At 51.3% G+C, this 26,331-nt stretch overlaps 10 protein-coding genes across 10 annotated transcripts; 4 read left to right on the forward strand and 6 right to left on the reverse strand.

The window, feature by feature from the left end:
• Positions 1 to 67: 67 nt before the first annotated feature.
• SCP_0105770 (DNA-directed RNA polymerase II subunit RPB2) lies at positions 68 to 4,219 on the reverse strand (the record flags this gene model as incomplete). Its single annotated transcript, XM_027752807.1, has 10 exons — positions 68 to 133; positions 185 to 274; positions 333 to 360; positions 411 to 1,615; positions 1,665 to 2,639; positions 2,693 to 3,010; positions 3,061 to 3,252; positions 3,304 to 3,594; positions 3,644 to 4,158; positions 4,210 to 4,219. 10 exons carry the CDS (start codon positions 4,217 to 4,219, stop codon positions 68 to 70), a joined length of 3,690 nt encoding a protein of 1,229 aa, XP_027608608.1.
• Positions 4,220 to 4,520: 301 nt separating this feature from the next.
• SCP_0105780 (fructosamine kinase PKL/CAK/FruK) lies at positions 4,521 to 5,666 on the reverse strand (the record flags this gene model as incomplete). Its single annotated transcript, XM_027752808.1, has 5 exons — positions 4,521 to 4,589; positions 4,646 to 4,799; positions 4,861 to 4,943; positions 4,995 to 5,058; positions 5,113 to 5,666. The coding sequence occupies 5 exons, from the start codon at positions 5,664 to 5,666 to the stop codon at positions 4,521 to 4,523; spliced, it is 924 nt and encodes a 307-aa protein (XP_027608609.1).
• Positions 5,667 to 5,927: 261 nt separating this feature from the next.
• Positions 5,928 to 7,566, forward strand: SCP_0105790 (Putative NADPH dehydrogenase; the record flags this gene model as incomplete). The annotated part of the gene is made up of 8 exons (XM_027752809.1): positions 5,928 to 6,011; positions 6,064 to 6,150; positions 6,204 to 6,269; positions 6,327 to 6,410; positions 6,461 to 6,665; positions 6,715 to 6,840; positions 6,900 to 7,255; positions 7,309 to 7,566. 8 exons carry the CDS (start codon positions 5,928 to 5,930, stop codon positions 7,564 to 7,566), a joined length of 1,266 nt encoding a protein of 421 aa, XP_027608610.1.
• A 1,034-nt stretch (positions 7,567 to 8,600) lies between these two features.
• SCP_0105800 (FAD/NAD-P-binding domain-containing protein) lies at positions 8,601 to 10,663 on the forward strand (the record flags this gene model as incomplete). Its single annotated transcript, XM_027752810.1, has 7 exons — positions 8,601 to 9,111; positions 9,162 to 9,314; positions 9,372 to 10,058; positions 10,112 to 10,117; positions 10,177 to 10,315; positions 10,380 to 10,515; positions 10,571 to 10,663. The coding sequence occupies 7 exons, from the start codon at positions 8,601 to 8,603 to the stop codon at positions 10,661 to 10,663; spliced, it is 1,725 nt and encodes a 574-aa protein (XP_027608611.1).
• A 270-nt stretch (positions 10,664 to 10,933) lies between these two features.
• On the reverse strand, positions 10,934 to 13,482 carry SCP_0105810 (ABC1 family protein, mitochondrial; the record flags this gene model as incomplete). The annotated part of the gene is made up of 6 exons (XM_027752811.1): positions 10,934 to 10,952; positions 11,013 to 11,089; positions 11,141 to 11,881; positions 11,935 to 12,438; positions 12,489 to 12,686; positions 12,925 to 13,482. The coding sequence occupies 6 exons, from the start codon at positions 13,480 to 13,482 to the stop codon at positions 10,934 to 10,936; spliced, it is 2,097 nt and encodes a 698-aa protein (XP_027608612.1).
• A 662-nt stretch (positions 13,483 to 14,144) lies between these two features.
• On the reverse strand, positions 14,145 to 14,519 carry SCP_0105820 (hypothetical protein; the record flags this gene model as incomplete). The annotated part of the gene is made up of 3 exons (XM_027752812.1): positions 14,145 to 14,217; positions 14,270 to 14,344; positions 14,425 to 14,519. 3 exons carry the CDS (start codon positions 14,517 to 14,519, stop codon positions 14,145 to 14,147), a joined length of 243 nt encoding a protein of 80 aa, XP_027608613.1.
• Positions 14,520 to 14,934: 415 nt separating this feature from the next.
• Positions 14,935 to 18,512, forward strand: SCP_0105830 (glycosyltransferase family 8 protein; the record flags this gene model as incomplete). Its single annotated transcript, XM_027752813.1, has 3 exons — positions 14,935 to 15,193; positions 15,425 to 15,773; positions 15,824 to 18,512. 3 exons carry the CDS (start codon positions 14,935 to 14,937, stop codon positions 18,510 to 18,512), a joined length of 3,297 nt encoding a protein of 1,098 aa, XP_027608614.1.
• Positions 18,513 to 19,050: 538 nt separating this feature from the next.
• SCP_0105840 (hypothetical protein) lies at positions 19,051 to 19,870 on the forward strand (the record flags this gene model as incomplete). Its single annotated transcript, XM_027752814.1, has 6 exons — positions 19,051 to 19,091; positions 19,141 to 19,273; positions 19,330 to 19,497; positions 19,550 to 19,731; positions 19,785 to 19,807; positions 19,857 to 19,870. The coding sequence occupies 6 exons, from the start codon at positions 19,051 to 19,053 to the stop codon at positions 19,868 to 19,870; spliced, it is 561 nt and encodes a 186-aa protein (XP_027608615.1).
• A 38-nt stretch (positions 19,871 to 19,908) lies between these two features.
• Positions 19,909 to 21,915, reverse strand: SCP_0105850 (hypothetical protein; the record flags this gene model as incomplete). Its single annotated transcript, XM_027752815.1, has 3 exons — positions 19,909 to 20,559; positions 20,610 to 21,564; positions 21,620 to 21,915. The coding sequence occupies 3 exons, from the start codon at positions 21,913 to 21,915 to the stop codon at positions 19,909 to 19,911; spliced, it is 1,902 nt and encodes a 633-aa protein (XP_027608616.1).
• Positions 21,916 to 25,030: 3,115 nt separating this feature from the next.
• Positions 25,031 to 25,656, reverse strand: SCP_0105860 (hypothetical protein; the record flags this gene model as incomplete). Its single annotated transcript, XM_027752816.1, has 3 exons — positions 25,031 to 25,060; positions 25,111 to 25,371; positions 25,423 to 25,656. The coding sequence occupies 3 exons, from the start codon at positions 25,654 to 25,656 to the stop codon at positions 25,031 to 25,033; spliced, it is 525 nt and encodes a 174-aa protein (XP_027608617.1).
• Between the last annotated feature and the right edge of the window lie 675 nt (positions 25,657 to 26,331).

A 26,331-nucleotide genomic window follows, 5' to 3' on the forward strand; every position in this document is an offset into this window, starting at 1 on the left:
CATATGTAGTATACATGCAAATCATCTTCAGGTCATCCCAAGCTGATGTGAAGATTGGCGAGGAAATCTAGTCCCTAATGCGCCCTGTGGAGACTGTGTACAGACGAGCCGCGATGTTCATACTTTGCAATTCCTGGATAACAACATGAGATAATGCGTCAGACAAACGTAGCGATTAACTTGCCTGGAACAACAGCTTCGCGGCGTAAGGAATATACAGCTGTGAACAAGCCGTCTTGTTTTTGCAAGAGCGACACTCGAATGTTTGCTTTTTCTGTAGGAGTAATTGGTGTGAATCATCATCCATCCAGGAATGAAATGAGTACACTCACGAGGTTAGCAATAGCCGTGAGACCACAACTAGGAGCAGACAATCAGTATTTGTCGAAGTGGTGGGAAAAGCTGCTTACATGTCACAGACGTGCAGTCGGTAAGCATCACTAGCCTCGAACAGACGCTCCTTCAGGAACGCTGCAACGCCATGAGATATCATACAGTCACGCTCCATCTCACCAAAGCGCAGACCACCGTCACGACTACGACCCTCAACAGGCTGCCTGGTGAGAATCTGCACGGGACCTCTTGCACGAGAATGGATCTTGTCATCCACCATGTGCTTCAGACGCTGGTAGTATGTCGGGCCCAGATAGACTTGGGCTTGCAGCTTGCGACCGGTGTGCCCGTGGTACATGACTTCCAGACCACGCGACTGGTATCCCTTCTGCCGCAGAACCTGGGAAACCGACTCCACAGTGAGTTCCGTGAAAGGGGTGGCATCACCTTCATTTCCGATGAGGGTAGCAACTTTCGACAGCAGACACTCCACCAAGTGTCCGATTGTCATACGCGACGGGATAGCGTGTGGGTTAATGATGATATCGGGGGTAATACCTTCTGCCGTGAAGGGCATGTCCTCCTGGCGGTACGTGATACCGATAGTACCCTTCTGACCGTGTCGCGATGCGAACTTGTCGCCGATCTGGGGAACACGTGTGGACCGAACACGAATCTTGACGAACTTCTGGCCATCCGCGTTCGTCGTGATGAGGACCTGGTCAATGATGCCACTCTCGGTGCTCTTCAGAGGTGTCGAGACATCCCGTTTGGTGTGAGCTCTGGTACGCTGGCCCAACTCTTCGCTGTCAGGCGGGATAGGCGCGGTTTTGCCGATGATGATATCTTCGCCGTTGACGCCGGTACCAGGAGCAATTAGACCATCATCCTCCAACTTGTCATAAGTGCCATGCTTCATGCGGAGAGTAGTGTCCCTAGTCGGCTTCTCGAACTCCTCCAATTGTTGCACGCCGCTCTTCTTCTCCAAGTCCATGTAACTGCGGTAGTACATGCTTCGGAAAAGACCGCGGTCGATGGAACTCTGATTCATGATGACGGAATCTTCCTGGTTATAGCCACTGTAGCACAGAATTGCAACAATCGCGTTCTGTCCGGCAGGAAGCTCGCGGAATCGCAAGTACTCCATCGAACGAGTGGTCGCGAGAGGCTTCTGAGGATAGTAGAGGATGTTCGCCATGGTGTCCATTCTGACCAGGAAGTTGGTCAAGTAGATACCCATAGCTTGTTTACCCATGGCAGATTGGTAAGTGTTACGCGGAGACTGTGTGCTTGTTAACGCGTTAGTCGGTCCACAAATTCAGCGTACCTACCTGATTATGATCGGGGAATGGAATGATGCTTGCACACACGCCCAATATCATACTAGGATGGATTTCGCAATGCGTCCAAGTATGGGCGTTGGTGACGGCCTTGAGGCGTGCAGCGGGATCGAAATCTTCGTCATTCGCATGCGGATCGACGCCGCTAGACTGAAGCCTGGAGTTGTCGAGGTCTTCAGGCGTCATACAGATCATGACCGTCTCCTCTTCTTCAGCATCCAATAACTCGATAACCCCAGATTTGATCAGATTGTCCCACTTGTATCCACTGCCAGGGAGAGCTTTTTCTTCCTCCGCCGAGCGATTGAGCAAATCAATATGCTTCTTAGTCAGAAGCAGCTGCTGGTTCTCGACGATGAACAACGGCCGACAAACCCGGCCAGCATCAGTGTAGAGACGTAACTCTCGCTCCCTGATATCACGAACCACGGAGACTTCGGGACTGATATCATCCTTCCTACGGAGTTTCTTGATTGTCTTGACCAGGTTTGCAGGGTCACGGTGAACACCCATCCACACGCCGTTCACAAACACCTTCGTACACGGCGTAGCTGAATGTGCGTTCTCTTCCAGTGACTCTAGACCCCACTCCTCCAAAAACTCGATGACGGGAGCTGAAAGCGATCCGACAGAGATGCACGCCATCAAAGAGAGATTCTTCACAAGACCACATGCCTGTCCTTCAGGTGTCTCGGCTGGACAGACCATACCCCAGTGCGTGTTGTGTAATTGTCGGGGCTTGGCAATCTTGCCTTCTCTTCCCAATGGAGTGTTGCAACGTCGCAAGTGCGACAGAGTCGATGCATACGTGTATCTGTTGAGCACCTGTGACACGCCGGCTTTCGACGCCATCGACTTCTTCTGATCACCCCAGTTACCAGTGGCAAGGGAGTATTTAAGACCATTGGTGATCGTATTGGACTTGACGGCAAGATTTAAGTTAAACTCTTTGTGGGACTCGACACACTGGGGAAAAAAAGTGAGTTGATGCAGAAGGAATGCACGAGTCATTAGCAAACCTTCTGTAAGTATCGATAGACGTCCTTTGTCAACTTGCGGAACAGCATGCGGAACAAATTCGCCAATAATGGCCCAGCTAGATCCAGTCTCTTCTTGCCGAAATGGTCACGGTCATCAAGGTCACGCCTCTCTAGAGCAGCGAGGAGGAGCCGGTGGATCATGTATCCGAAGAAGTAAGCCTTCTTCGACTCCGAACCTTCCGCCATCGAGATGTGCGGTAGCATCTCTTTCTGGAGAATCTCCTGCGCGTATCGCAAGCGGCGCTCTCGATTAAGACCGGTGGTTGTTCCACGGTTTCCGATGAAGTCCAATGCAACCTGCATGGGATGTCAATGCGGAAGGAATCATGCAAAGTCATTGAACAAACCTCGCGATCTTGGATCACGAAGCCGTCGTCAATACAAGGCTTGAGCATCTCAAGCATCTGCGCATCTTGCATATCGTAGCATATATGTTCAAGGATGTCGCGATCCGATATAACGCCCAGAGCGCGGAAGACTACCCAGATAGGAATGTCGACCTTAATGTATGGTATACTGGCCTTCATAACGTTCCCCAACTACAAGCAGGTCTCAGTAAGGTGCACCAAATAAGGGTGGTAAATGCATACCGAACGCTCCTGATTACGGTGGTACAGCTTCACTTGGAACTGACTGATTGTCTTGCCACCTTTCTCGACCGCGCTGCGTATCTCGGCGAGGAAGCTGATGGGCGATGGCTGCGCCTTCGCGAATACGTAGACATGATTCGTGGCCATGCGTTCCTGTGCAATGAGCACTTTTTCTGAGCCATTTATGATAAAGTAGCCGCCCGAGTCGTACGGGCATTCGTTGAGATCATACAGGTCCTCATCCTTCAATTTATGCAGGATGCAATATGTCGACCGGAGCATGATTGGCACCTAACCTAACATTGAGACGCGTGCCGGCCAAGGAGAACGTGATGCTTGCCTTGCCGATCCACACCTTTCTGCTGTCATCGTATGTCTCCTCCTGCTCTTGCTCCCAAATTACCTCCCCTGTCGCACTTTCCGGGTCTTCTCTGCCAACCAAAACTCTCTTCTTCATCTCGATATATAGTGGCGCAGAATAAGTTAAATTCCTGAGTCGAGCCTCCTGCGGGAACACTGGCACGACTGAGCCATCTGCTTCCGTTATGGTCGGTCTCGACAGGTAAATTTGACCAAATTGTATCTCGTAGCGGCGCGTAACGTCTGCATCATGCCCGGTATGTTGGTCTGCCTGGTCAAGAATGAGGTCCGCATTCTCGTCTACAAGCTCCTGCATTGTATTCTGCACGAACTCGTCAAAGGAGTCCAGTTGCTGCCGGACGAGACCCTTCTGCTCGAAGAAGCTCGAGATGACCGTCCAACAATCCTCCTGTGTAATTTCCTCGTACTCCTCTTCGTCTTCATCCATACCATACCCAGTTTCATCATAGCTGCGCGATGCTTCGAGGTCTGTAGCTAGCCAAACGCTGTGAAAAGCTTAGGTGACCGGAAGAAAAATGAACATACCTTGGCTCATACTGGATGATGTCTAGAGTCCAATCAAGTACTCCGACAAGCAGTAGTAGTTCACGGCAGCAGTACAAAGGGATGGTGGCAAGCAAGAGCGACGCGCTCGACTTCGCTGACCAACGGCCACATTTGAGTGTTTGTTTGTTCGTGTTGTGCAACAGCCTCCAACACGGCGCTTAACATATCCGAGTCTCTAGCAAGATCACTCACTGTTTATTTACTCGTTGAAACTGTCGTAGAAGCATTCTATAATACAACTGCGGTACATCATTTTGACTGCCAATGAAATATCCACCCCTTGCAACTGCTTATTTTTCTTCCGGAAAAGCTCGAAGAAGACGGTCCATCTTTTGTCTTGCACTTCCTGCATAAGAACCCTGACGCCAGCCCGTCAGCTACACGAAGATCTCAACCAGAGGCAAAGTTAACCTACACCGAAGAGAGCCGTATGGTTCAGGTAATGGTATAGCTCATAGAGATCACCCCTCAACTCATATTGATCTTCGGGCTTCGACTTCGGAAGATACTGATGATATGTCTGGAAGAAGGATCTTGGGAATCCCCCGAAAATACGAGCAATAGCCAGGCTGTGCGATATCATCCAAGTACGATCAGTCTCTCGTTGGAATAGTATTGAGTAGTACTGACTCTGCCTCACTGTGGCCAAAATAGCAAGAAGGGTCGTATATCACGGGTTTGCCTGTTTTTCTATCCGTCCCAGTATTCCCACTCTGTAACAGGTGCGTTGTGGACTGTATGCGACTATATATATAAGGACGTACCCATAGGTCTCCGTGGAGAAGAACCGGCTGAATGACAAGGGGCCTCAGCAGGGCAGGAATCACTCTACGGACGTCTTTGCTGAGTATCATCACCACATTGTGTAACCAGAAAACTCACCGGTTGCGAACTTGGTCGCCTTTTTCACATAAGCTCTCGTAACCCCCCCTCTTTTTAAGCGTGGACAGCAAACTGCCAATGAGAGCGTCATAGCACTGCTCCCACGAATCATACCAACCATTCTCTTGTCTTGTTCTACCGCAGTACGTTGGGACGTGGAAGCCAAACCCTTTTTTACTCTTGTATGCGTGCATCTCGGTTGCCAATCTCTTTCCGAGGATTTCAGCGGCGCTATCAGACAACGAGCGCATGTCTCTGTATTCACAGAGAAAAAAGGGCTTCCCGATATCACCTTCTGATTCTGCTGTCTCCTCGTCTAACACGCCACAAGCTATTAGTCGGGGGGCGAGCTCCGGAGCAGCGATATCAATTGCTTTCAGAGACTCTGCCTCCCCGATATACTGATCCTTCTCGGACAAAGAGCCTATCTTCCCGATATACCCTCTCCCAGAGGACGACTGGATGGGTGGAGAGTGGGCACTCGAGTTGATTGCGACATCTGGTTCTTCTTTCCGGATGCTCTGTACAAAGACCTGGTGCACGTGCGCTGGCATGGCTAGTGAAAGTTGAGTGAGCGGTTCAGCAGTGGTGCCTGGCAGTCGCGATGACGCCACTCGATGGCAGAGAGATTTGTAACAAGATCTATCAGCCGTTTCGATCGATCTGGATCCTCTGTATTGAAAGTTCGAATGTTCACCATCGCTCGTCGACGTTGTCAACCTTTTCCATTTCCCTCGCCTAGTGTGCTTACACGAACTGGCTCACAGAAAAAATTTCAATCGCGACATAGCCCAACATCGTCAATCGGTACAATAATGCCCAACATAAACAAGCCAGTTCCTGGTGCGGATCAGTACTATCCGCTCAATGAGCCCTCGATTGGGTCGCCATATCCAGAGGTATGAGAGTAGTAACCGTCATGGTGTGGACGTTTGATTCTACTGTGTACAGAGCATCTATCCTCAGAACGCCACCATTCCTGCTCTGTTCCAACCGTTGAGCATCAAAGGGATCACCTTCAAGAACAGGATCTTCGTTGTACGTCGGTAATCCGTTCTAGATAGTATCGTTAATGCTAGCATGTTTTTCAGGCACCCATGTGCCAATATAGCGCAGACAATGGCCATGTAACTGACTGGCACCTGGTTCACATCGGGGTTTGTCCTTATTGTCAGCGTTCATTCATACATGACTCAACTATGATATCATCGCAGGGTTTTGCCACTCGTGGAGCAGGAGCAATATGTATGGAGGCCACGGCTGTCGTCCCTGAAGGACGGATTTCACCTCAGGATGCTGTATGTTATCTTCTCACCTACTGAACATTGGCTAAGTTGATCTTCGCCAGGGACTCTGGACTGATAGTCAGATTGCGCCATTTCAGCGCGTCGTAAACTTCGCACATGCCCAAGGTACACTGATTGGTGTTCAGCTCGCTCACGCCGGTCGCAAAGCATCCACACTCGCACCTTGGGTCGAGTCAGATGTGGCTCAGACACGACGAACTGCTACACGCGTGGCACAGAAGACCGAGGGTGGATGGCCGGATGAAGGTCCAACTTTCTACTTACATTCAGCCTTCGTTACTCATGACCTCGGTAGTATATGGACCAAGTGACCTGCCGTTCTCAGATAAGTACCCGAAACCGAAGCCGATGGACGAAGCCCACCTACTCTATGTTGAAGACGCCTTTGTGAAAGCTATAGAGCGCTGCAAGGCAATCGGCTGTACGCTCTTCGCGTTAATTTTTCCCTTACGCCGTCGCGCTTATCGTCGTCGCGTGCAGTTGACTTTATTGAGATTCACGCAGCACATGGCTACCTTCTTCACGAATTTGTCTCTCCTCTCTCGAACACGCGAACCGACAGCTATGGCGGCTCCCTGGAGAATCGTCTCTGCTGGCCTCTTCGCCTTATTTCCAAATGCCGTGCTGCATGGTCGAAACCTTTGTTTGTCCGTATCAGTGCCACTGACTGGGCTGAAGGTCCGGAGCTTGGTTCCGATGGGGAGTGGAAGCAATGGGGAATCGAGCAGAGTAAAGTATACGTGGGAGAGATGCAGAAAATTGGCGTAGATCTCGTTGATTGCAGCGGTGGTGGGAACTGGGTTCATCAGAACATCAAGCTTGGTCCGGGGTACCAGGCAAGAATTTCCTTGGTGTGTACTCAATCAAGTGTTACTCACTTCTGCTTTAGGTACCCTTCGCAGAAGCTCTCAAGAAAGCATTCCCGAACTTGCCTGTCGCAGCTGTAGGACTCATCACGGACCCCCAACAGGCCGAATCTTACCTTCGTGATGGGAAAGCGGACGCTGTCTTCCTTGCTCGCGAGCTTCTCAGAACGCCGCAATGGCCAATCATCGCAGCGCACGAGCTAGGGATCGCCGTGAAGCCGGCAAACCAGCATGAACGAGCGTGGGTAGACATGCTGACACCGGCCAAAGCGAGTTTCTAGATAGATACTGCCGGGAAGTCGTTCAATGCCGTGCGCCTGGGCCCTTTTTCAGTTTGGCATATTCATGTGTATACCAGTATCGCCTCGGGCTGTGAAATGAGATCATCAGTGTTGCAAAAACGAGGGCTTGAACGGTCATTCGTGCAAATGCTCGTGGTGACCGCCATCTATGAGGTCGTCACACACTATGTTCATATTCTTCCCACCGACAAAGAATACAGTCATCTCCGGTCCTTGAGGCACTGCCACTCCTTGAGACACGTGGCTTTTTCTCACTCACTTTTCCACATTTTGCCTCGGAGTTTCTTTGTACATGTAGTAGTACTATGTGAGCTACCCCTACGGAAATATTGGAGGCTAGCTATGCCTGGATGGTTTCTGAGAGCCGGAAAGACGTGAAAATGGCTCAAAGTCCAAATTCTTGGGCAAGATCTTGAGCTCCTGTCGAGGTACAAAAATCCAAAAACCCCCTCAAATATATTGATTAACATGCATCTTGATGTCTTAGTTCACTTCAAGGGAATCCCAAGTGATAGGAGGATATAAATGCACTTTGGTGCATCCTTGAGACGGGCTGAGACAGGTGTCACATCCCAAAATCAAATTTGTCACCCAAATCAACCCAAATCAGGCAAGAATTGATGAGATGTCATACTGTCTCAAGGAGTGGTAAAACCAACGAGTTTTGCGAAGTACTGATTCCACTCCAGGCGTATGTGCACACATGGTCGATAGCGCTCAAAATTTGTGATAAGAAGTATGCAAAATTCAGGATCTTTGGCTTTCTGGATATTATGTCCGAAAAAATAATGTACCTTGCAACGGCGCCTGACAACTCCTTATATGGGACAAAAATGGTGCCAAAATCATTCAAAATGCCCTATTTTTTGCGTTTCTATTGCAAGGGAGGTGCAACTGCCTTATTAGGCACGAAAGGTTTGATTCCGGGAATGATCAGCCGTGCTTTATATCTCAGGAGATCTGCTGAAGATTATTTCTACCCTTCGAACACTTTGACTTTCCTCACGGACACCATGCTTGACGTAGACACCATAGCAAGTAAATGGCTCACCAAGTTTGACGGTGCAGCATCCTCAGGTGACGTGAGTAGGCTCTTGTTGACAATCCTGCCCAATGGATGGCTTCGGGATGCTCTCACCTTCACCTGGGACACTCGTTCTTTGGAAGGGCACGACATGATAGCGTCTTACCTCTCCAATAAACTTCCTGCTGCGTGCCTCACAAACTTTAAGCTGGATGATCAACCCGGCTTACGACCGCAGGACACGCCTTTTGGTATCGCTTTCGGGTTTTCTTTCGAGACTGCGATTGGTCGCGGACACGGGTATGCACACCTTCTCACAGATGAGAGTACGGAGGAACCAGAATGGAAGGCTGTTGCCGTGTGTTTGATGCTTGAGGATATCAAGGGCCACGAGGAGTCCGGTCCCGAGAGCGGCGTCTATGGTGGACACACACTATCCTGGGAAGAACTACGCCTGGAACGACGAGCGAAGATTGAGAACGATCCTCATGTCATCATAAGTAAGGCTACCGGACATTTTCCATCGTCAGATTTTAACGTCAGGTCATAGTTGGAGGAGGACAGAGCGGACTAAATATTGCGGCTCGTTTCAAGCAAATGAATATTCCATCTATAGTTGTCGAAAAGAACGGTGCCGTCGGAGATCAGTGGAGAATGCGGTATCCGACCCTTACTTTGCACACACCTCGTAATCACCACGCACGTATGTCAATTTTGGTTGTCTGTGCGCCCTCTATTGATCTTCCCCGTTGTCTGGCAGTCCTCTACCAGTCTTATCCCCGTAACTGGCCAAGCTATACACCACGCGGTAAACTGGCAGACTGGATGCAGCAGTATGCCGAATCTCAGGATCTGGTAGTTTGGACAAATTCAACTGTTCTTCCGAGGGCGGCGTATGACACCAGTACCAAGAGATGGAACCTAGTGGTCGACAGGGATGGGTCCGAGGTCGAGCTGCATCCAGCGCACATCGTTGTCGCGATCGGAACTCTAGGCGCACCTAGGATTCCTGAAATTTCCGACAGAGACCTGTTCCACGGAGAAGTCCTGCACGCAAGCGCATACAAGGGTGGGAAGCCGTTCACAGGGAAACGAGTAATCGTGGTCGGTGCCGGAAACACAGCAGCAGATATGTGCCAGGACCTGTCCTTCCACGGCGCCAGTTCGGTGACGATGGTTCAACGCTCTTCGACCTGTGTAGTCTCGTCGAAGAATATTGCGGCGCAGTTCGCAACATTATATCCGGATGGCATGCCGGCCGAAATCTGCGATTTCAGATGTTTTTCCTTACCGTTCGGCTTGCAGAAGAAAGTTGCGATCGCAAACCAGGATCAGGCATGGGCGAGGGAGAAGCCATTGCACGACAAACTAAGGAAGGGTGGCTTGAAGCTGAATATGGGAAGAGACGGGGGAGGCCAGAACCTTCTCATTTTCGAACGACTTGGAGGTACGACTTCCTGAGTCTGCGCGCTGAAATCTGTGGCTCACTCATATTATTAGGTTATTGTGAATACTGTCCCTTTTGTGCACCTTTGTTCTCGCACTTACCTGATCATTCTATACAGGGGTTGATGTAGGATGCGCTGAATTAATTGAATCCGGTCAGGTGAAAGTCAAGCAGGGTGTCGAACCCAAGCGGTTCACGGAAAATGGGCTGGGCTTCACCGATGACACCGAGCTTGACGCGGATGTGATCATCTGGGCGTACGTCTCCAGCCAGGCTTACCACCTACCTTTACTCACTCAACCCCCCCGGCCCGAATCGCAGCACTGGTTATGTGGACCCTCGAGAAAGCCTCAAGACAATTTTTGGAGACAACGTCATCGGTCAGACCAGCGAACTGTGGGGTCTGGACGAAGAGTATGAGATAAGAGGGTCTTATCGTTCGTCCGGATATCCTGGAGTAAGTCTAGACTTCATCTTTATGCCCTTCCTGAGCGAACACGACCTTTTGCCAGCTGTGGTACGGTGCGGGGGGATTTGATGCATCACGGTTCTTGTCAAAGCAGCTGGTGCGCACCTTCTCTAAGATATCCCATCGAGGCACCTGATCCAGTCCGCAATCAAAGGCATTACAGATTAAGGCGATAGAACTAGGTTTGATGCAGAATTAACATCCGTTTCATCTATGTCTAGGTTCTGCGGTGAATGCCTTGGATGGGGAGAAGAAACCTTCTCCAGCAGCTGTCAAGGAATTCGGATCATGCTGGAGGATCATAGACTTCGAGACAATGAGGCGTACGACGCCAGAAGTACGAACTGCGCGGTTGTACAATGTGTATACGCGGATGTCTAACGGGTCAGCCGTTGTATGAAGACAGCTATATACTAGGTGCGAGCCTAGGGTGCAAACATGTCAGTTCAAACAACACTGCAGATGCGATCAATGAATAAGCGCACCAATCATATTTAACCATCTCGTCCGCATCCACGAACGCAGCGGAGGCAAACTCACGCGCCTCCATCCAGACCCATACCTGATTGAGAAGTCAACACGACCGTAGTGTTTCGAACCAGAAGGAACTTGCCTTTAAGAAAACTCCAACATTGCCGGAAGGAAGCTGCGACATATTCTCCTGTGTAGACATCTGCCTGCCCAGCTGCCTCAAAATCGGGAGGGCGCTTTTGAACAGATCAAGATTGGGATCCAACCGGCGCCCGATACCCTCAAGTAGCAGAATCGAGATGACTGTGTTCACAAAGTCGGCCTCCATCTTGACATGGTGCTGTCGGACGACTTTGAGCACATCGGTAAGGATGTCTGAGATCTTGATCTGCCCGAGCGAGAACGTTTTGCGCTTGACGTTCAGCACGATGTGCTGCATGCGGAGAGCGAACGTCTCAGTGTCGATCGCGAGCTCAGGCGTGCGGCAGCGCTCGACCATGAGCATCCCCGCGCGATACCCGTCGAATTCGGCAACCGCACGGAAGAGATCTAGGAAGTTCTCGCGGTTCAACTCGTTCAGGCTCGTCACAAGCCCGGCGTCGACGAAGACAATCTCAGGCGCATATCCATCGTTGTACAGAGACTCGAGCGATGCGCGCCAGGCAGGTGGGTCGTTCGCCAGTGTACGCAGATGCGAGACCACGGTATCAGATGCAGACTCGGTCGAACCAGGGGGTGGAGTACCTGCGGGATCAGTGGAGATTGATTGGCCGAAGATAGAATCCAAAGTGCGAGGGATGACGGCAACGGGTTTAGAGAACTTAACCATGATGTTTCCTGGGTGCAAATCTGAATGGACGAAATTGTCCAGCAGCAGCATATTCTACGTCATTATGTCAGATGTCAGAGTCTTACGCGCCTCGCTGAACCACCTACTAGGAATGTGTCAAGCCCAACTTCAGCAAGAATGTCATTGTAGGGCCCGCCTCCGTTCTTGAGGAAGATCTCCATGGGCAACGCATTCTGGAACTCCTCCACCAGGAGATCCTGCGTGCTCCACATTCTGAGCGGGCGAGGGAATGTCACGGGAAGCTTCCGCCCATCAAACTTGTGCCCAAAAATGTCAAGGTTCTCGGCTTCATGCCGTAGATCGAGCTGCTCGCGCATCATCCCACCGAACACTGCAACTTCCTCTGGTAATGAAAGCCACTGCATGCCGGGAAAAAGGGTAAAGAGGTGGGCGAAGAATGACATGATGGATAGGTCGCGCGCAATGAGCTTCGCAACGTGTGGATGTAGGACCTTGATGGCTACTGCGGCTGTTGGGGCGGAGGGCGGTTCTTCGGGCATCAAAGCGGAAGGAAGACCGTGTCTGTGGTGCCGTTTTGGTGTGAGGTGAGATGGAGGGATAAGGTCCTTCTTCAACGTAGCTCTGTAGACCTGTGGCCTGGCTCGGTATGTCTCCCAAAACTGGAGTATATGCTGCTCACCTGCGCAATAGCACCAGTTCCAATGGGTGTCTCATCAAATTCCTCGAAAACCTCGTCAAAGGGCCGTTGAAAGACGTCTTCGATCACATGCTTAGTATGAGACAGCAGGTGTGCTTTCCCGCGTGAATGTAGAGCCCCTAGTCGGTCGCATAATAGCGATGGGAACAAATCGGCTCTTGACGCCGCCCACTGGGCCAGCTGTATAAAAGAAATCAGCTTATTTACAGCAGGCAGTGAGTCATGGGGTGTGACGCAATGAATACAATCGAGTGACCAGTGAGTGTCTCCTAGTCATGGGTTGACGCAGATTCACCACCTCCGTCTCACAATAAAGCAGACATGAAGTGATAAGCGTGCATGTGCCATCCGTCTTGCACTCACGCGCATTCTCGCACAAGAGTCTAGTCCATAAAGTGGAAAAGAAATATGAGCGAACCTTGATGAAAGTTGGACCAGCACGCTGCATCTGAGCCGTCAGGAAACCATACCACCAGACAGCACCCCATCTATCACCAGCAATTCTTGAATCAGGCCGTCCGACGAGCAACATAGGCGTGGAGAGTAGCACAGGCGCGAACAAGAAGAATAAATGAATGAATCTACGTGTAGTGAGGAGCGGCTCCCAGATGGTGTCATGTAGCAGGGAGATTATGCGTGACAATATTGATCTATCCGGTTCTGCGGGAGACATAATATTTGTGTGGACCTGGGGAGAAGGAGGACATGGTATAAGTGTGGACGAGGCGAAGACGCTGGGAAGACGAGAGCGCGGCTGTGGGGCGGCATAGAGAGCGATCCCCCCCGCTATTGGTACCAGCCAGAGAAGTTTGCGTCCAAGAAATGGGCTGGGTGCAGCAGTGCGGGTGAAGAACTGATATGACAAAGAGGAAGTGCGTGCCGAAGAGGAGACACGTCGGGATGAGGACAGTCCTACGCGAGCAAAGATCGAGTGTCTGAGCCCTGCTGGAAGCACAGACAAGCGAAGGGTCATCATTGTTTGTGTCTGGTTCAGCTAGCACAAGGCCATGGCTTGAATGCACCGGAAGCATTCAGCGTCGAACTTGAAGTCGCGCGCGACGAGTCCGACGACGTCAACGACTTCGGCCGCCCACGTGACATTGTCTTTTAGACTTAGACGCCGGACGCGTCCGTGAAGTCTTTTTCCCTGTGTCAGACTAGTACTAGTGCCAAATTTCATCGGTCATGCAGAAATCCTTCTCGATAATATTAATATTGTACACGTTGAGAAGGACACGAATATGAAAATCTGTAAACAATCTCGTGTGACTTGTTCGTCTACTACAGAGGCAAGGCGAGAAAAAGCGTTCCATGAAATTTCATCATCTTCAAGGTCGGTTTGCAGACGTGACGCAGACCGAAATTGAAGAAGAATGTATATTCAGCAGGAAGGGAAAGTCAAAGCAAAGTTGAAGTACACTGAGTAAATGAAACCATAAAATTGCCATGATGATATGAGACGCAGCATATCTTTCGTCATATCAGCCCGCATGAGAAAGAATGGCGAATCGTTTGCTGTATTTGCTGAGAGTCCCGACCCTGACAGATTAGATACTGTTAGCATTCTACGGTAGAAAAATGTGCAGGAAGGCATGCGATCAATGAATGCATACCGTAATCGACTCAATCGCGACGATCCTATTGCACGTGCGTCTGTTCCAGACATTTCACCCTGCATAAAGCCTGGGGCCCGAGGCTTGATGTCTTATTCCTAAGAGGAAATAGTGTGCGATTATCAATTGGCATTCACCGTGAGCACATACATATTGTGTTCTTCGGCCGCATACGTCTCGTTTACGTGAGGGAAGGGTTGCGTTTTCACAAAGACTCTCCCATTGCTACATCGGCGGGGAGTGGGGTGGGGTATCAGTATCAGTGGAGTCTCTGAGCAGCCGATGTCACGATAGATGATACGCACGCTACAGCGAACACGCGTAAGTACTTTGACCCATGGTTTTTGGCACTCACTGAGAAGCATTCCATGGATGCAGCAACTAAATGCTTATCGCCCATCGATTAGCCCGAAGTGCTCTTTCGCAGTTCCTCCAACGCTATGAGGGTAAGCGGAAGCATTTAATAGTAGCGGAGAAGGCACAGCGCATTCCGACGTGAGGGTGATACGAGGCTGGTCAGGGCTCACGGTCGTGTAAGGTCTGCGCATTGATTTGCGACGTTCCGGAGTAAAAAAACTGTGGGAGTGGGATAAAAAGAAAGTTCTGACATCGAGGTGGAGAAGAGGTGGAAAGCAGAACTGACCGGAGATCAGTGCGTACGTAAACAACATATAATTGCGGGGAATTGATAACCGAACGCAGGACTGGGCCATCAACGCGGAGGCGCCCGCACTGGGTTGGATCTCGCTCGCTCCGTCTCTCGCTCGCATACCACGTCTTCGACGACGTTCCTCCTCCAGCGACGCAGGTCGCCCATGGCCACTCCTTTTGCTTTTGTATCTCTTCTAACTTCTGATAGCTATCTTCCCGGGGCTCTTGCGGTCGCAGCTGCGCTCAAAGACCTTCACCCGGTTCCCCCTGTCCAGCCCGAGGTTGAATTTCAGACAGTATGTCTTGTCACTCCGGAGACTGTGGATGTGTCCTCCATCAAGCTCTTGAGGAGGGCATTTGATGTCGTCGTAGGCGTGGAACTCATTGAGCAGGAGGACAATGTCAAGGGCCTGCAACTGCTAGGTGAGTTCTTACCCGAAAACTTCATAGGAGTTCCTTGGACCAGTGCCAGAACGCGACTGTTTTTTGGATGCGCATACGCGCTATGCCCAGCAAAGCTCAGTGTGATGCAGAGACAGCCTGTTTGGCCGAAGTTGCCTGATTCCAACTCAGCACTGCTGCAAATGACTCGATCAGTTCCATCCACATATTATGCACCCCTATTGACCTGTCACTGACACAAGTTTACTCTAGGCCGTCCGGACTTGACTCATGTCCTCACCAAATTGCATGCTTTCCGGTTGACCCAATATTCTAAGCTAATTTTTCTGGATGCGGATGTGCTTCCCATTCGCCCTATATCTCACCTGTTCACCATCCCCCACGAGTTCGCCGCCGTACCGGATGTAGGGTGGCCTGATATTTTCAATTCCGGCGTGCTTGTCTTCTCACCAGGCGAAGACAAGTTTAATGAACTAATGGGGCTTCTCCGAACAAAGGGAAGCTGGGACGGAGGGGACCAAGGGCTCTTGAACGAGTGGCGTGGAGGCGATTGGCACAGGCTCAGCTTTACGTATAATACCACCCCTTCTGCTGCATACACGTGAGTCCGGGCGGGCCTACCACCTGACGACATTGCTGACATCTGTGCAGCTACGCGCCGGCGTACGAACGCTTTGGGTCCAAGATATCCGCAATCCACTTCATTGGGTCCAGCAAGCCGTGGTCCTCTATCCCATACCGCGCGCCCGGTTCGGTGGGCGCTGAAAAGCCCCCGCTAGGCGCTAGTGAGCAACAGCGGAATGCGTACGATTACGCGTCACTCATCGACCGATGGTACGACGTGTACGACAGACACTATCGCACCGATCAGCCCATGGCGCATGCAGACTTTGAGGTCCGGCGCTACACTTCCGCATGGGACACCGAGCAGGAGTTTGGTGAGCTCCCGACAATGACTGGTCCTATCGCACCTGTCGCAGGAGCGACACTGGGCTTGGAGGACTTGCGCAAGATCGCTGTGGAAGGTATGAGCCGCATCGGCAGCACAGCCGAAGTGTCAGAGCAGGGTCCGCACGAAGGAGAATACAGATCGCTGCCGTTGGAGGGTCGGGTTGACTTGATGAGACCTAGACATGAGCCGGAGCCTCAGCAGGAACAGCATGAGACGCAGGAGCAGATGGAGCAGGGTGGGGATATAACTCCAAAGCAGGAGGAATACAAGCCTTCCAGTGGTGGACCTGATCAAGGCCAAAGAACGGAACAGCCTCCCCACCATCTGTACCCTCCGCAGTTGCAGCGTCCACTGCCAGCAGAGCAGCCATATCGCCAGCCAGAATGGCATGTAGGTGAACAGCAATATCGTCCGGCGCATGTTCCTGGACATGCAGAGCATCATGTGCATGTCCATCCACGTGTGGACGATTACCGACGAGATGAGTCCCATTCACGGTCTCCACCTCCCGAGGGCATCACGCACCACGGGCATCATCGTCCCGCACGTCACTATCATGGGCAACCTGAGCACGCACCTACATCGCCACCTGGCCCACTGCCATCCTTACCCCCGTCCCAGCCCCCAGCCCCGTCTCAACCACAAGCATTCCATCAGCCTGAGCCTCGCCCACCTCCTACGCAAACTCAACCACAACCATATCAACGCCCTGAGCCGCCTCGTCCGCCGTCTCCGTCCAAATTCTCCTGGAATCCCGCGATTGAGCCTCCGCCGAATACGGCCCCTGGACCCTCCTCCTTCCCTGTTGACACGTACTTCCCGAACGTCTGGGACCAGATCCCCAGCCAACAGCACGACGCGACTCACCAGTTATTCCCTCCACCTCCGCAATCCCCGGCTGGTCCTGGCTTACACACGTTCTTTAACCCTCCCCCTCCCGCTGTCATTCCTGAGCAGCTTGTGCAACAAGGACAGTATGCAGGCGTTATCGGTCAGACGCATGAGACTCCACCCACGCCCGATCGCAGCAAAGTACACGCGGTCTTCCCATGGGAGGAGAAGCCTCGCCATGTCCCACGGCGCGTGTTCCCTGTGACGGACTCGCCGCCGCCGTCTACTCAATACATTGAGGCTGAGCTGAGCCCACCCACCGCGCATCTGGGTTCCCCTGCTCCAGGTCGTCCGATATTGCATGTGCAGACACCTCCGTCGGCCGGCCTGCCGAGCAATCTCTCGTATTCGAATGCATGGGATACGGTACCGAGCATCCAGCGGTATGCCTCTCGTCTTGTACGTCCGCCGTACCGTGGAATAGTGGCATCGCCATCTGCACCGAGCGATGATGGGTGGCGTAAGTGGGAGAAGGAGCGGGAGCGTGTCGTGCAAGCAAAACAGGATGCGAGTAGCATGGACGGAGACGACGAAGACGAGGGCGACGATGAGGAATCTGACAAAGAGCTCACCGGACGGCGCGAGCAAGATGGCGGCAGAGAGAGGAGCGGAAGTGGGTCGCGTTCCCGAGCGCCCAGCTCGGCATCGGCGCTATCAATTAGTAAGGGTAAAAAGTACCGCACATGCGGGGTGCAGACCACGGCGGTGGAGACGCGGAACCAGAGCGTACAGGTTAGCATTCTCACGGACGACATGGTGCCGAAGAAGGCGATAGAAGTGAAGCCGCGCGGAGGAGGTGTGTCAGGAGTAGCGCGGCGGGAGGTGGCGTACAGTTCTATTGGTACTGGCGGAGGGCTGCTCCCCGCTGCGACGTTCCGCGAGTTCAAGGCTGACCCAGATCAGATGGGAGCGGCGACCCCTCTGGCGACACACGCTCTGCGGTCAACGATGCCGTTCCCAACAACTGGGTCACCGTCGGGATTGCGCTCGCCTCAGACCCTTGGTTCTCCGCGTAATTATTCCCCTCCCAAGCTGGAGACTCCTCCGAAGGTACTGTCTCCTCCAAAATCACCGTCGCCTCCGAAGGTCCCGTCGCCGCCAAAGGTTGTGTCCCCTCGCAGGCTCTCGTCTGCGCAGCCAGTGGTATCTTCACCTCGGAAGAGTTCTGTTTCGTCGAAGACATCATCCCCAATTGTCGGGCCGGTTACACCACCTCAGAGTACGCCGTCTCCGAAGCTGGCAAGACTTGCGTCTCCGTTCGCCCCTCTCCTGGCGCGTACCTCGTCGAATGACACTACTATCACTTCGTCACCATCTACGCAAGGGCCAGTAATCACTCCTGAGAGTACGCCGATCATGGGAAGTGTGCGCAAAGGCGGACGTGTGTGGGATCCGGCACGAGGAGTGGACGTTTTCAAACGCGGTTCGGAGGAAGTTCTCGCGCGATTCCTGCGGATGGGTTCGTTCGACGAGGAGGAAAGACGTGTTGTGCAATAAGCTGTTTGTATGTGTTTCGAGTTTCATCATCTTGCATCTGAGGATGCGTCAAAAAATGTTGTTGGCTCTCTTTATCGCTCATCTGTGTTTTCTCTTTTTTTTTGCCTGTCAATCCGGAGGGTGTCGCCATGCCACATCGTTCTTGGCCAATACCTTGTTTTCGTTTAGCTACTATTCTCATACCCATACATCCTCGTGGAAATGTCATTCGCAATCGCTAGCAATCTTGCGTCTGATACTAGTTATGGACAATTCATTCTGTACTTGTCAGACTGTAGGCAGTAGAGAATGTTTCAACTAGCACTCGGAGTCGTAGAACAAATAACATTATACAGTAGCCACTGACGCGTTGAGACGCGTGACGTCATTGATTGACCACGTGGACGTGATGCGTCTGACGTCAACGGCTGCAACGGGCTCCTTCACACTTGGTGGTCAGGGTATATAAGATGGGCAGCTCTCTTGCAGTGGCTGTATCGTCTTTCTTTCCCGAGTTCCCATCTCATTGCCCTTTTGTTGCACATTTATTTCCATTGCAATGGCCGGAAACGGATCCGTAGGTGCTTCGGCTCCTCACCAGTGCGTATTCATTGCATCCGTACGGAATAGTTGTTACACCTTTTTCTAGGAGTAATGCGCGTTTCGAGAAAACCGCTGCTTTTGTCGAGGCTGAAGCTTCGACCGCCGAGCTCACCAGCGAGGTTGGCCATAACGCCGACCAGATGCATACGGCAGCCGAAACCGCAGCCGCACATGCACAGGTATATTTTTTCTCCAATATTTGTTGGCTTCGCGACTTATAAGCGTGCTGAAACAGCACAAAGAACCTGCGAGCGCAGTCGACGAGCTCGAGGAAGGTCTCAGCAACACGACGAATGTAGCCGCGTCACAAGGCTGGTTTGACGTCCAGTCTGCCAAAGCTGCTACGGCAGGCTACGCTGAGCAGGCGAAGAATCTTGCGAACAGTGCTTATCAGACTGCCCAGGTAAGTCACTCAAGAACCAGCGGTGAAGATTCGCAACTCACATTATCGACAGCAATACGTTCCAGACTCGCAAACAACCTCTCAGACCATGCAGTCTGCGCTTGATACGGGTAAGGAATACCTGGCCACAGCGCAGAGCTATGTTCAGCCTCACCTCGAGAAGGCTCGTGATGCCGTCAATGGTGCCACTGGCGCAGGCTCTGGATCCGTGGATACTGACCGCACGACCTCCGTGTGAGCCTAGCGGAATCATGTCGAAATATATTAGTCCTTGACCGGTAACGTAGATCTCAGGTCTTTGTAATTCATCGTGTGTGTACTCGTACCGTTCAACTAAGAACATACCAGCACTTCCTAAGGACCGGATCATTAGGAAGTAATAAACTACATCTTTAGAGCTTCTCAGTATGATCAGTAAAACAAGGATCGGGGTGCAAGACTGGTCTGCAGCTCCTGCCCGACAAGCACTAAGAACGGAGGAGGATTGCCACGCACTGATCCCACATAGTTAAGATCGCCCGTGACGGACCAAATTCGGCCGTCTTTCCCTCTCTGAATTTTCCACATCCACCGCACACCACCGTGAGGACCATTGAGAAACCACTCAAACTCCTCCAGTGTCCGGGAGCGTTCAGCGAGATAGCGCACCTTGCGAGCACAACGCGGGGCGTGTCGTATCTCCCATGCATAAATAAGCACATTGCGGTCGAGCGGATCAATGTCTACATCGTCGTCGACGCGGAGCGTCCAGCGGAGTGCCTCCTCGAACGCCGGCATCTCCATGGGAAATTCTTCGCGTAGATAGCGCAGGTTCATCGGTGCGTATCGATGTGGTTTCCAGTACTTGAGTGGATCTGCCTCCTCCTCGTCCCAGAAATAGGGTCTTTCCTCTTTATCCAGTGAATACATGGGCGGCTCGACGTCGTCCAGGACGAATATGTCGCAAGCGGGCAGAGACACTTCGTCGTTTTCCGGGCCCCACGACCAGCAGTGGGGCATCTCGTAGCATAGACTTAGCTTGCGGAGATGCGTCCACTCGCCAATGGGCGCAGCGATCTCATTCTGTAAGTGTATGAGGCGCCGTAAGCTGATACTGAAGAATGGATACAGACCATGAAATACGTAAAGGTTTCATACCACTGAGCAGTGGCAGATGCCAGGCGCAACTCCTGCATCTCTGGGAAACGATCTACCGTTCTCATAAATCCAGGTATGTCGGTCACCGGGATGTCCCTCTGTATCCAGGTCTCCTGGTCCATGACTGGCAAGGCGAGGGCGGTCACTTTGTACCTGGCATCTCTTGGGGTAAGTCTGAAATCGGGCACAAAGGGAACCCGGGCAAAGGCGAAGGAACTGAATCTGATGTATGTTTCTCCGCGTTCATCTGGCGGAGGTTCCTGAAAATAAGGAGAGTCAAAGAGAGTCTGCTGAGACTTCTCTTCTTCATATTCATGGTCGTCGCTGAGCATTGGCAAATTATGATGCGTCCAAATCCCGGTACCCTCAATCAGCATCATCAGGCCCTCGAAACTGAGGCACATCCCCAGCCCATGGAAGGAGATGTTGCATTCGCGCAGCGAGGGATGTCTCTCAATAAAACCGTACACCTCGTTCGGCGACGAGATCAGATCCTGGAGGCTGAGCACGTGGAGGTTAGGGAAGGTCAGCAGATCGAAGTGATTGTTCCACCACGGCGACAAGGCCGCGTCCTGCACTACAAGGGTCGTCAACCGATTGAACGTCATGTGCGTCGCGGGGCGAACTGTGCGGCGGTGGATGTAACTTGAATAGGGGTAGATGCGCAGAACCTCGAGCTCTGGCCATCCATCAAGGTTCGGGAAAGCGAAGATATCGCGCCATGCGAGAGCAAGAGTTGCAAGGTGGGGACATCCATGCAAGACGTCGAGGTCTTCAGGGGTACAGGAGCCCTCGACGCACTCGAATGAGCGAAGATTTAGGAACGGCCACGCCGCCACGTCACAAAAGAACTTGAAGTCTGGAAAGCGGGTGGTGCATACTATCTTGTTGTCTACGCGTCCATAGAGCGTGTTCCCTATTTTCAGAGAACTAGACACAGATAAGCTGTAAACATGGGCCCTTGCAGTCCGACAACGAAACCCACTGTACTAGTCGTGCTTGATCCGGTGCATCTCTGAAACAACGGACAACAGAACAGGCCACCTGACAATTTCGTACTCCAATGTCTCGTATGAGGAAGGGCAAGGCGCTCTCTCTGAGTCGATGGTTGACTTGCGACAAGGTGTAAGCAATCCTGTACCTCCGTGGAATATTTTGTTGATAGCCATGGTAGCTTATGATTTCAGAGAGTATTTCCTCTGGGAGACCTTGTAGAGATGCACGGTGCAGCGACATGATATGACGGCTTGAGGGAGAAGTGAAACTTGCGAACTCCCGCATTAGCAAAAGTGCGCACAGCTTGCAAAGATTTGCAAAGCAGGTGATTCTTTGTAATACACCAGGGTGGCTTGTATATTCACAGAGGCTCTGGCAAGCCTTCGCCATCAATGGCAAACCTTGCAAGCACCGCACTCGTGGGCAATTCATTGTTATTGCTTGCAGGTAACTAACAGAGTTCCTAGCAATTGTATATACATGCAAAACTACTGACTTCGGCCCAGTCCCGCACGCGCTAAGAATAGGCGCGAGTATCTAGATACCAGCACGGTATAATCAGTAGTGTACATTATGATCCTAGCTAGTAAAGCTAAGTGTATGAGCAATAAAAATATACCCAGATGTCGAGGTTGACAGCCATTCAAATATTCAAGTTCAAGGTGACCCTGCAGCACAACACTTCACACTAGTGCATCATTTGTCCAAAATGCAGCTCGCACGGACATTGAAGCAGACAGCCGTAAGCACTAGCAGCATCCCATAGATATTTGGCAAGAGAATACGCAAGGGCAGTACTTGATAGCTCACTGAGAGAGTGTCTAAGTTCATCGCGATCACATGAGGTGGAAGTTGGCGCTCCACCGTTTTTGTGCGAGCGCTCACGCTCTTTCCTTCAATGCCACTACCATCTCATCCCATCCCATCCCATCCATAATGCCCTTTACACTTCTTTTCAACAACCAGCATCACAAATACCATCTTCCGAAGAATCAACTTCGACCTGGGTTTCCGCTGTCCACTGCACCAAATCTCGAAAAGACGTACAAACTCCGCGTACAACTTGCTGGCCATGGCAACTCGTGATTTGTAGAAGTGGTAGCTCTCGCAAAGCTCCTGCCCTGCATAGCATGCAAATCTGGGATTTCCAGCAGTGTTCTCGCGAAGCAATTTGGACGAAGATGAGGGCGTCCCTAGACGACTGTAAGTGACTATATGCTCGTATATACATGCATATACTGACTTATTCATTGCGAACACTGATTTTGTCAGCAAGTCCAAGATGATGCCGCCACGACTCCCGATTCGTGTTAGGTCGATGACGTGGATGGGCGCGCTTCACCATGCCGCTCTTGCACTGATCCTGCCAGTGTGGACCTCTTCGCCCATGCTGGGCTCGCATAACCGACTGCATTTTTCACCATCCAGCAAGTTTGGGTATGTCGTTGGCCTGGTGGCAAGTGCAGCCCTTGTCTTGCCTTGCAACTCGTCATCGACATTGAACGTGCCCAGTCGCCATCTCTTCCCCATGCCCATCTCTTTGCCGAGTCAAGATTTCATTGTCCGGCGATTGTGTTGCAGCGCGGCACAGCTGCGCGTTTGCTTTGTCTGCGCACCATCGCGACTCGCCTTGCCTTGCTGTCCGGCTCCTGAGGTTGATGGCGAGCTTCGTCAGGCCATATTTCGATGCCCTGCGAGCGAGGGGGGGTCGCGCTCGGGTTGTACTCTGTGCTGGCATCCTGTCCCATGCAACTTGGCATCCCGAGTCTGCGATGCAAGATTTTGCTGTCCGCTGAGCAATGGCAGGTGCTCCGTGTGGTGGCAGGCATCGGCATGCGACCTTCAGTATGTTTTTCGCATTGGTGGTAGGTCTCCACCCTCGCTCATGCTTGCCCGCCTCCACTTTCTGCATCATCCCCCTGTTTTCAGTACGTCACTGACCCCATTTCCACAGTTGTCTTGTTCGCTGTCTCCTGTTACAATATTGGTGAGTGCGAACAGAGTTCGAGAGTACTTGTCAGATGGTCCTCCTTTCGTCTGTTATCACTCTCGCTGTCATTGTGGCTCTTGCTGTCACTTTGGCTCTCATTGTGGTATAATTAGTATTCACTAATACATTATTATATGCTCTACCACATGAGAAGAGGAGTGGACTAGTGTACAGTAAGAGCAATTGTCTGCCTTGCATACAAACCATTGACATTAATGGTATGGTCTTGCAAATACTAGCCTACCTTGTAAATGGCTGCCTGCCCGGCTACATTTGCAAGTCAGGCCATGATATGCAAGTGCCGGCGATGGTTTTACAATTAATTAAGTACTCAATGGCTATGATAGCAAATATATTGCCTGCATGGCGAGGTTTGCAAGCCGTGTAAAAATTACATATCCATGCAACTACCTACATTTCTCCAGGCACTTTTGCTGATGCGCTTGTGCAGGTGACGCATTGTGTCACAACTGTGACTACCGTATTCACTGTCACGCAGGAGGATACAAATGAATTTATTGAGGCTGATGAATACAGTGCAGTTCACCTTCTTTCGACGACAGCCTGTTCTCTCAGTGTCAGTAATACAAGATCTGAGGCACAAGGGAGGTCCGCCATTCCTGACACCAAGAATGGAGGAGGATTGCCACGTACCGACCCTACATAAGAGAGTTCGCCTATCACAGAGCATATATCACCATCCTTTCCCCTGCGAATTTTCCACATCCATCGCACATAAACATGATTTGGACCGTTGGGGAACCACTCAAACTCCTGCAATGTCGGGCAGCACTCTGCGAGGTAGCGCACCATGCGAGCACAGCGCGAATTGTTCTGAGCCTCCCATGCACGCATGAGCAGGTCACGGTCATTCAGATCGAAGGCCACATCGTCATCAACAGGGCTCAGCAATGTGTGTAGCGCCTGCTCAAGAGCTGCCACGTGCTGGTATGGGTAACTCTCTTGGACACAACACAGGTTCATTCCTACATATTGTACGTTTCGCACAAACCTACATCAGCAAAACCCAACTTTTACTTAAAAGGGTACTTAAATGACTTAAATGGACTTATGATCCTTATTTAAGGATATAAGGTCAAAAAGGGCCTAATGCATATTACATGAGTGTCTGAAATCAGACTTATTGATACTTATTTGAAGACTTATCGCCTTAAATAAGGGTTGTAAGACCAAAAAGCCAAAATAGCTCTGCAAGAAAAAGTTGGGTTTTGCTGATGTAAAGGAGGAGTCAGACCAATGCAGCTCTGAGACCAATGCTTGGATGGGAGCAGCGACATTGCCAAGCAGAGTATTGTTGGGGAGCTGAAATGACTCGTATTCATCTTTCTGAGGACCCCACTGCCAGCAGTCTTTCTGAGAATAGCATAGGGATAGCTTGCAGAGACAGTTTCAACCCTTCAGCCGCTCTCCAATCTCTCTCTATTACAGCGTCAGCATTTGCCCATGCACCAACAAGGAAAGGTACTGACCATGAAGTCTGTGAATTTCTTATACAACTGAATATTTTCATAGGATAGGCGCAATTCCTCCACAGCTCTGAAAACGTCTGCCGTTGCTAGGAACTGAGGAACGTCGGACACCCACTCATCGCTGGACCAAAATGCCGCTTGAATCTTTACAGGTAAAGCGAGTCTAGTTAACTCATAAAGGGGACCTTGAGATGAATGTGTGGGATCAGATGCCAGAGGCATGCGTGTGAAAGCAAATGATTTGAATCCGATGTTTGACGACTGGGACCGTAGAGTCAAAGGGTAGGGAGTGTAAGGGGAGTCTAGACTAACCCCTTGAGACATATCTCTCTCATGTTCATCGCCCAAAGTGAACTGGTGTGTCCAGATACCAGTACCCTCAACAAGCAGCATCAGGCTTTCGAGGCTCAGGAAATGTCTGAAAGATGAGAAGGATACATTGACTTCCAGCAATGATGAATGCCTGTGAATGAAGCCGTACACGTCTTCTGGCGATGACACCTCATGGTGGAGGCTGAGCACACGTAGATGAGGGAAAGTAAGCATGCCAATGTGATTCGACCACCACGGCGATGAAGGTACAGCATGAACTGCAAGGGTCGTCAATTTGGAGTATATCTTGGGCACAGATGAACAAGCTACTTGATCATGTTTGTTTCTCGAATACGGGTAGATGCAGAGGACTTGCAGCTCTGGCCACCCATCTAGGTCTGGGAAAACAAAACTGCTGCACCAGGAGACTGCAAGAGACTCAAGGTGAGAGCAACCGCGCAGTAGCTGCAGATCTTCAGGGCAACAGCAGCCTACCATACAATGGAAAGAACGGAGGTTTGTGAATGGCCACACCGTCAAATTAAGGTGGAGAGCAAGCTCTGGAAAGTTTGGGGTCCACATCTTGTTTGGCACATATCCGTAGTTCATGCTTCCTATGCTAAACGAACTGGCATTTAATGAGACATGTGGCAAACTTTGGACTTATCACGCATACTATGCAGCATATAACTGAAACTCACCATACAAAATGCGCATAGTCCACGGTGGCATTGAATGAGCGAATAGCAGAGTAGGCCAAGCTGCAGTTGCGCACTGCAATATCTCGCACAAGGAAGCGAAATGCAATCACCCGCAAATGACGGCTGACTTGTGATAACACATGCGCGATGCTGTATCTGTGGGGAACATTCGGTTGACCACCGAAATAATTCAGAATCTTGGAGAAAA

This window comes from Sparassis crispa (assembly GCF_003851025.1).
Source record: "Sparassis crispa DNA, contig_000000F, whole genome shotgun sequence".
NCBI lineage: Eukaryota > Fungi > Basidiomycota > Agaricomycetes > Polyporales > Sparassidaceae > Sparassis > Sparassis crispa.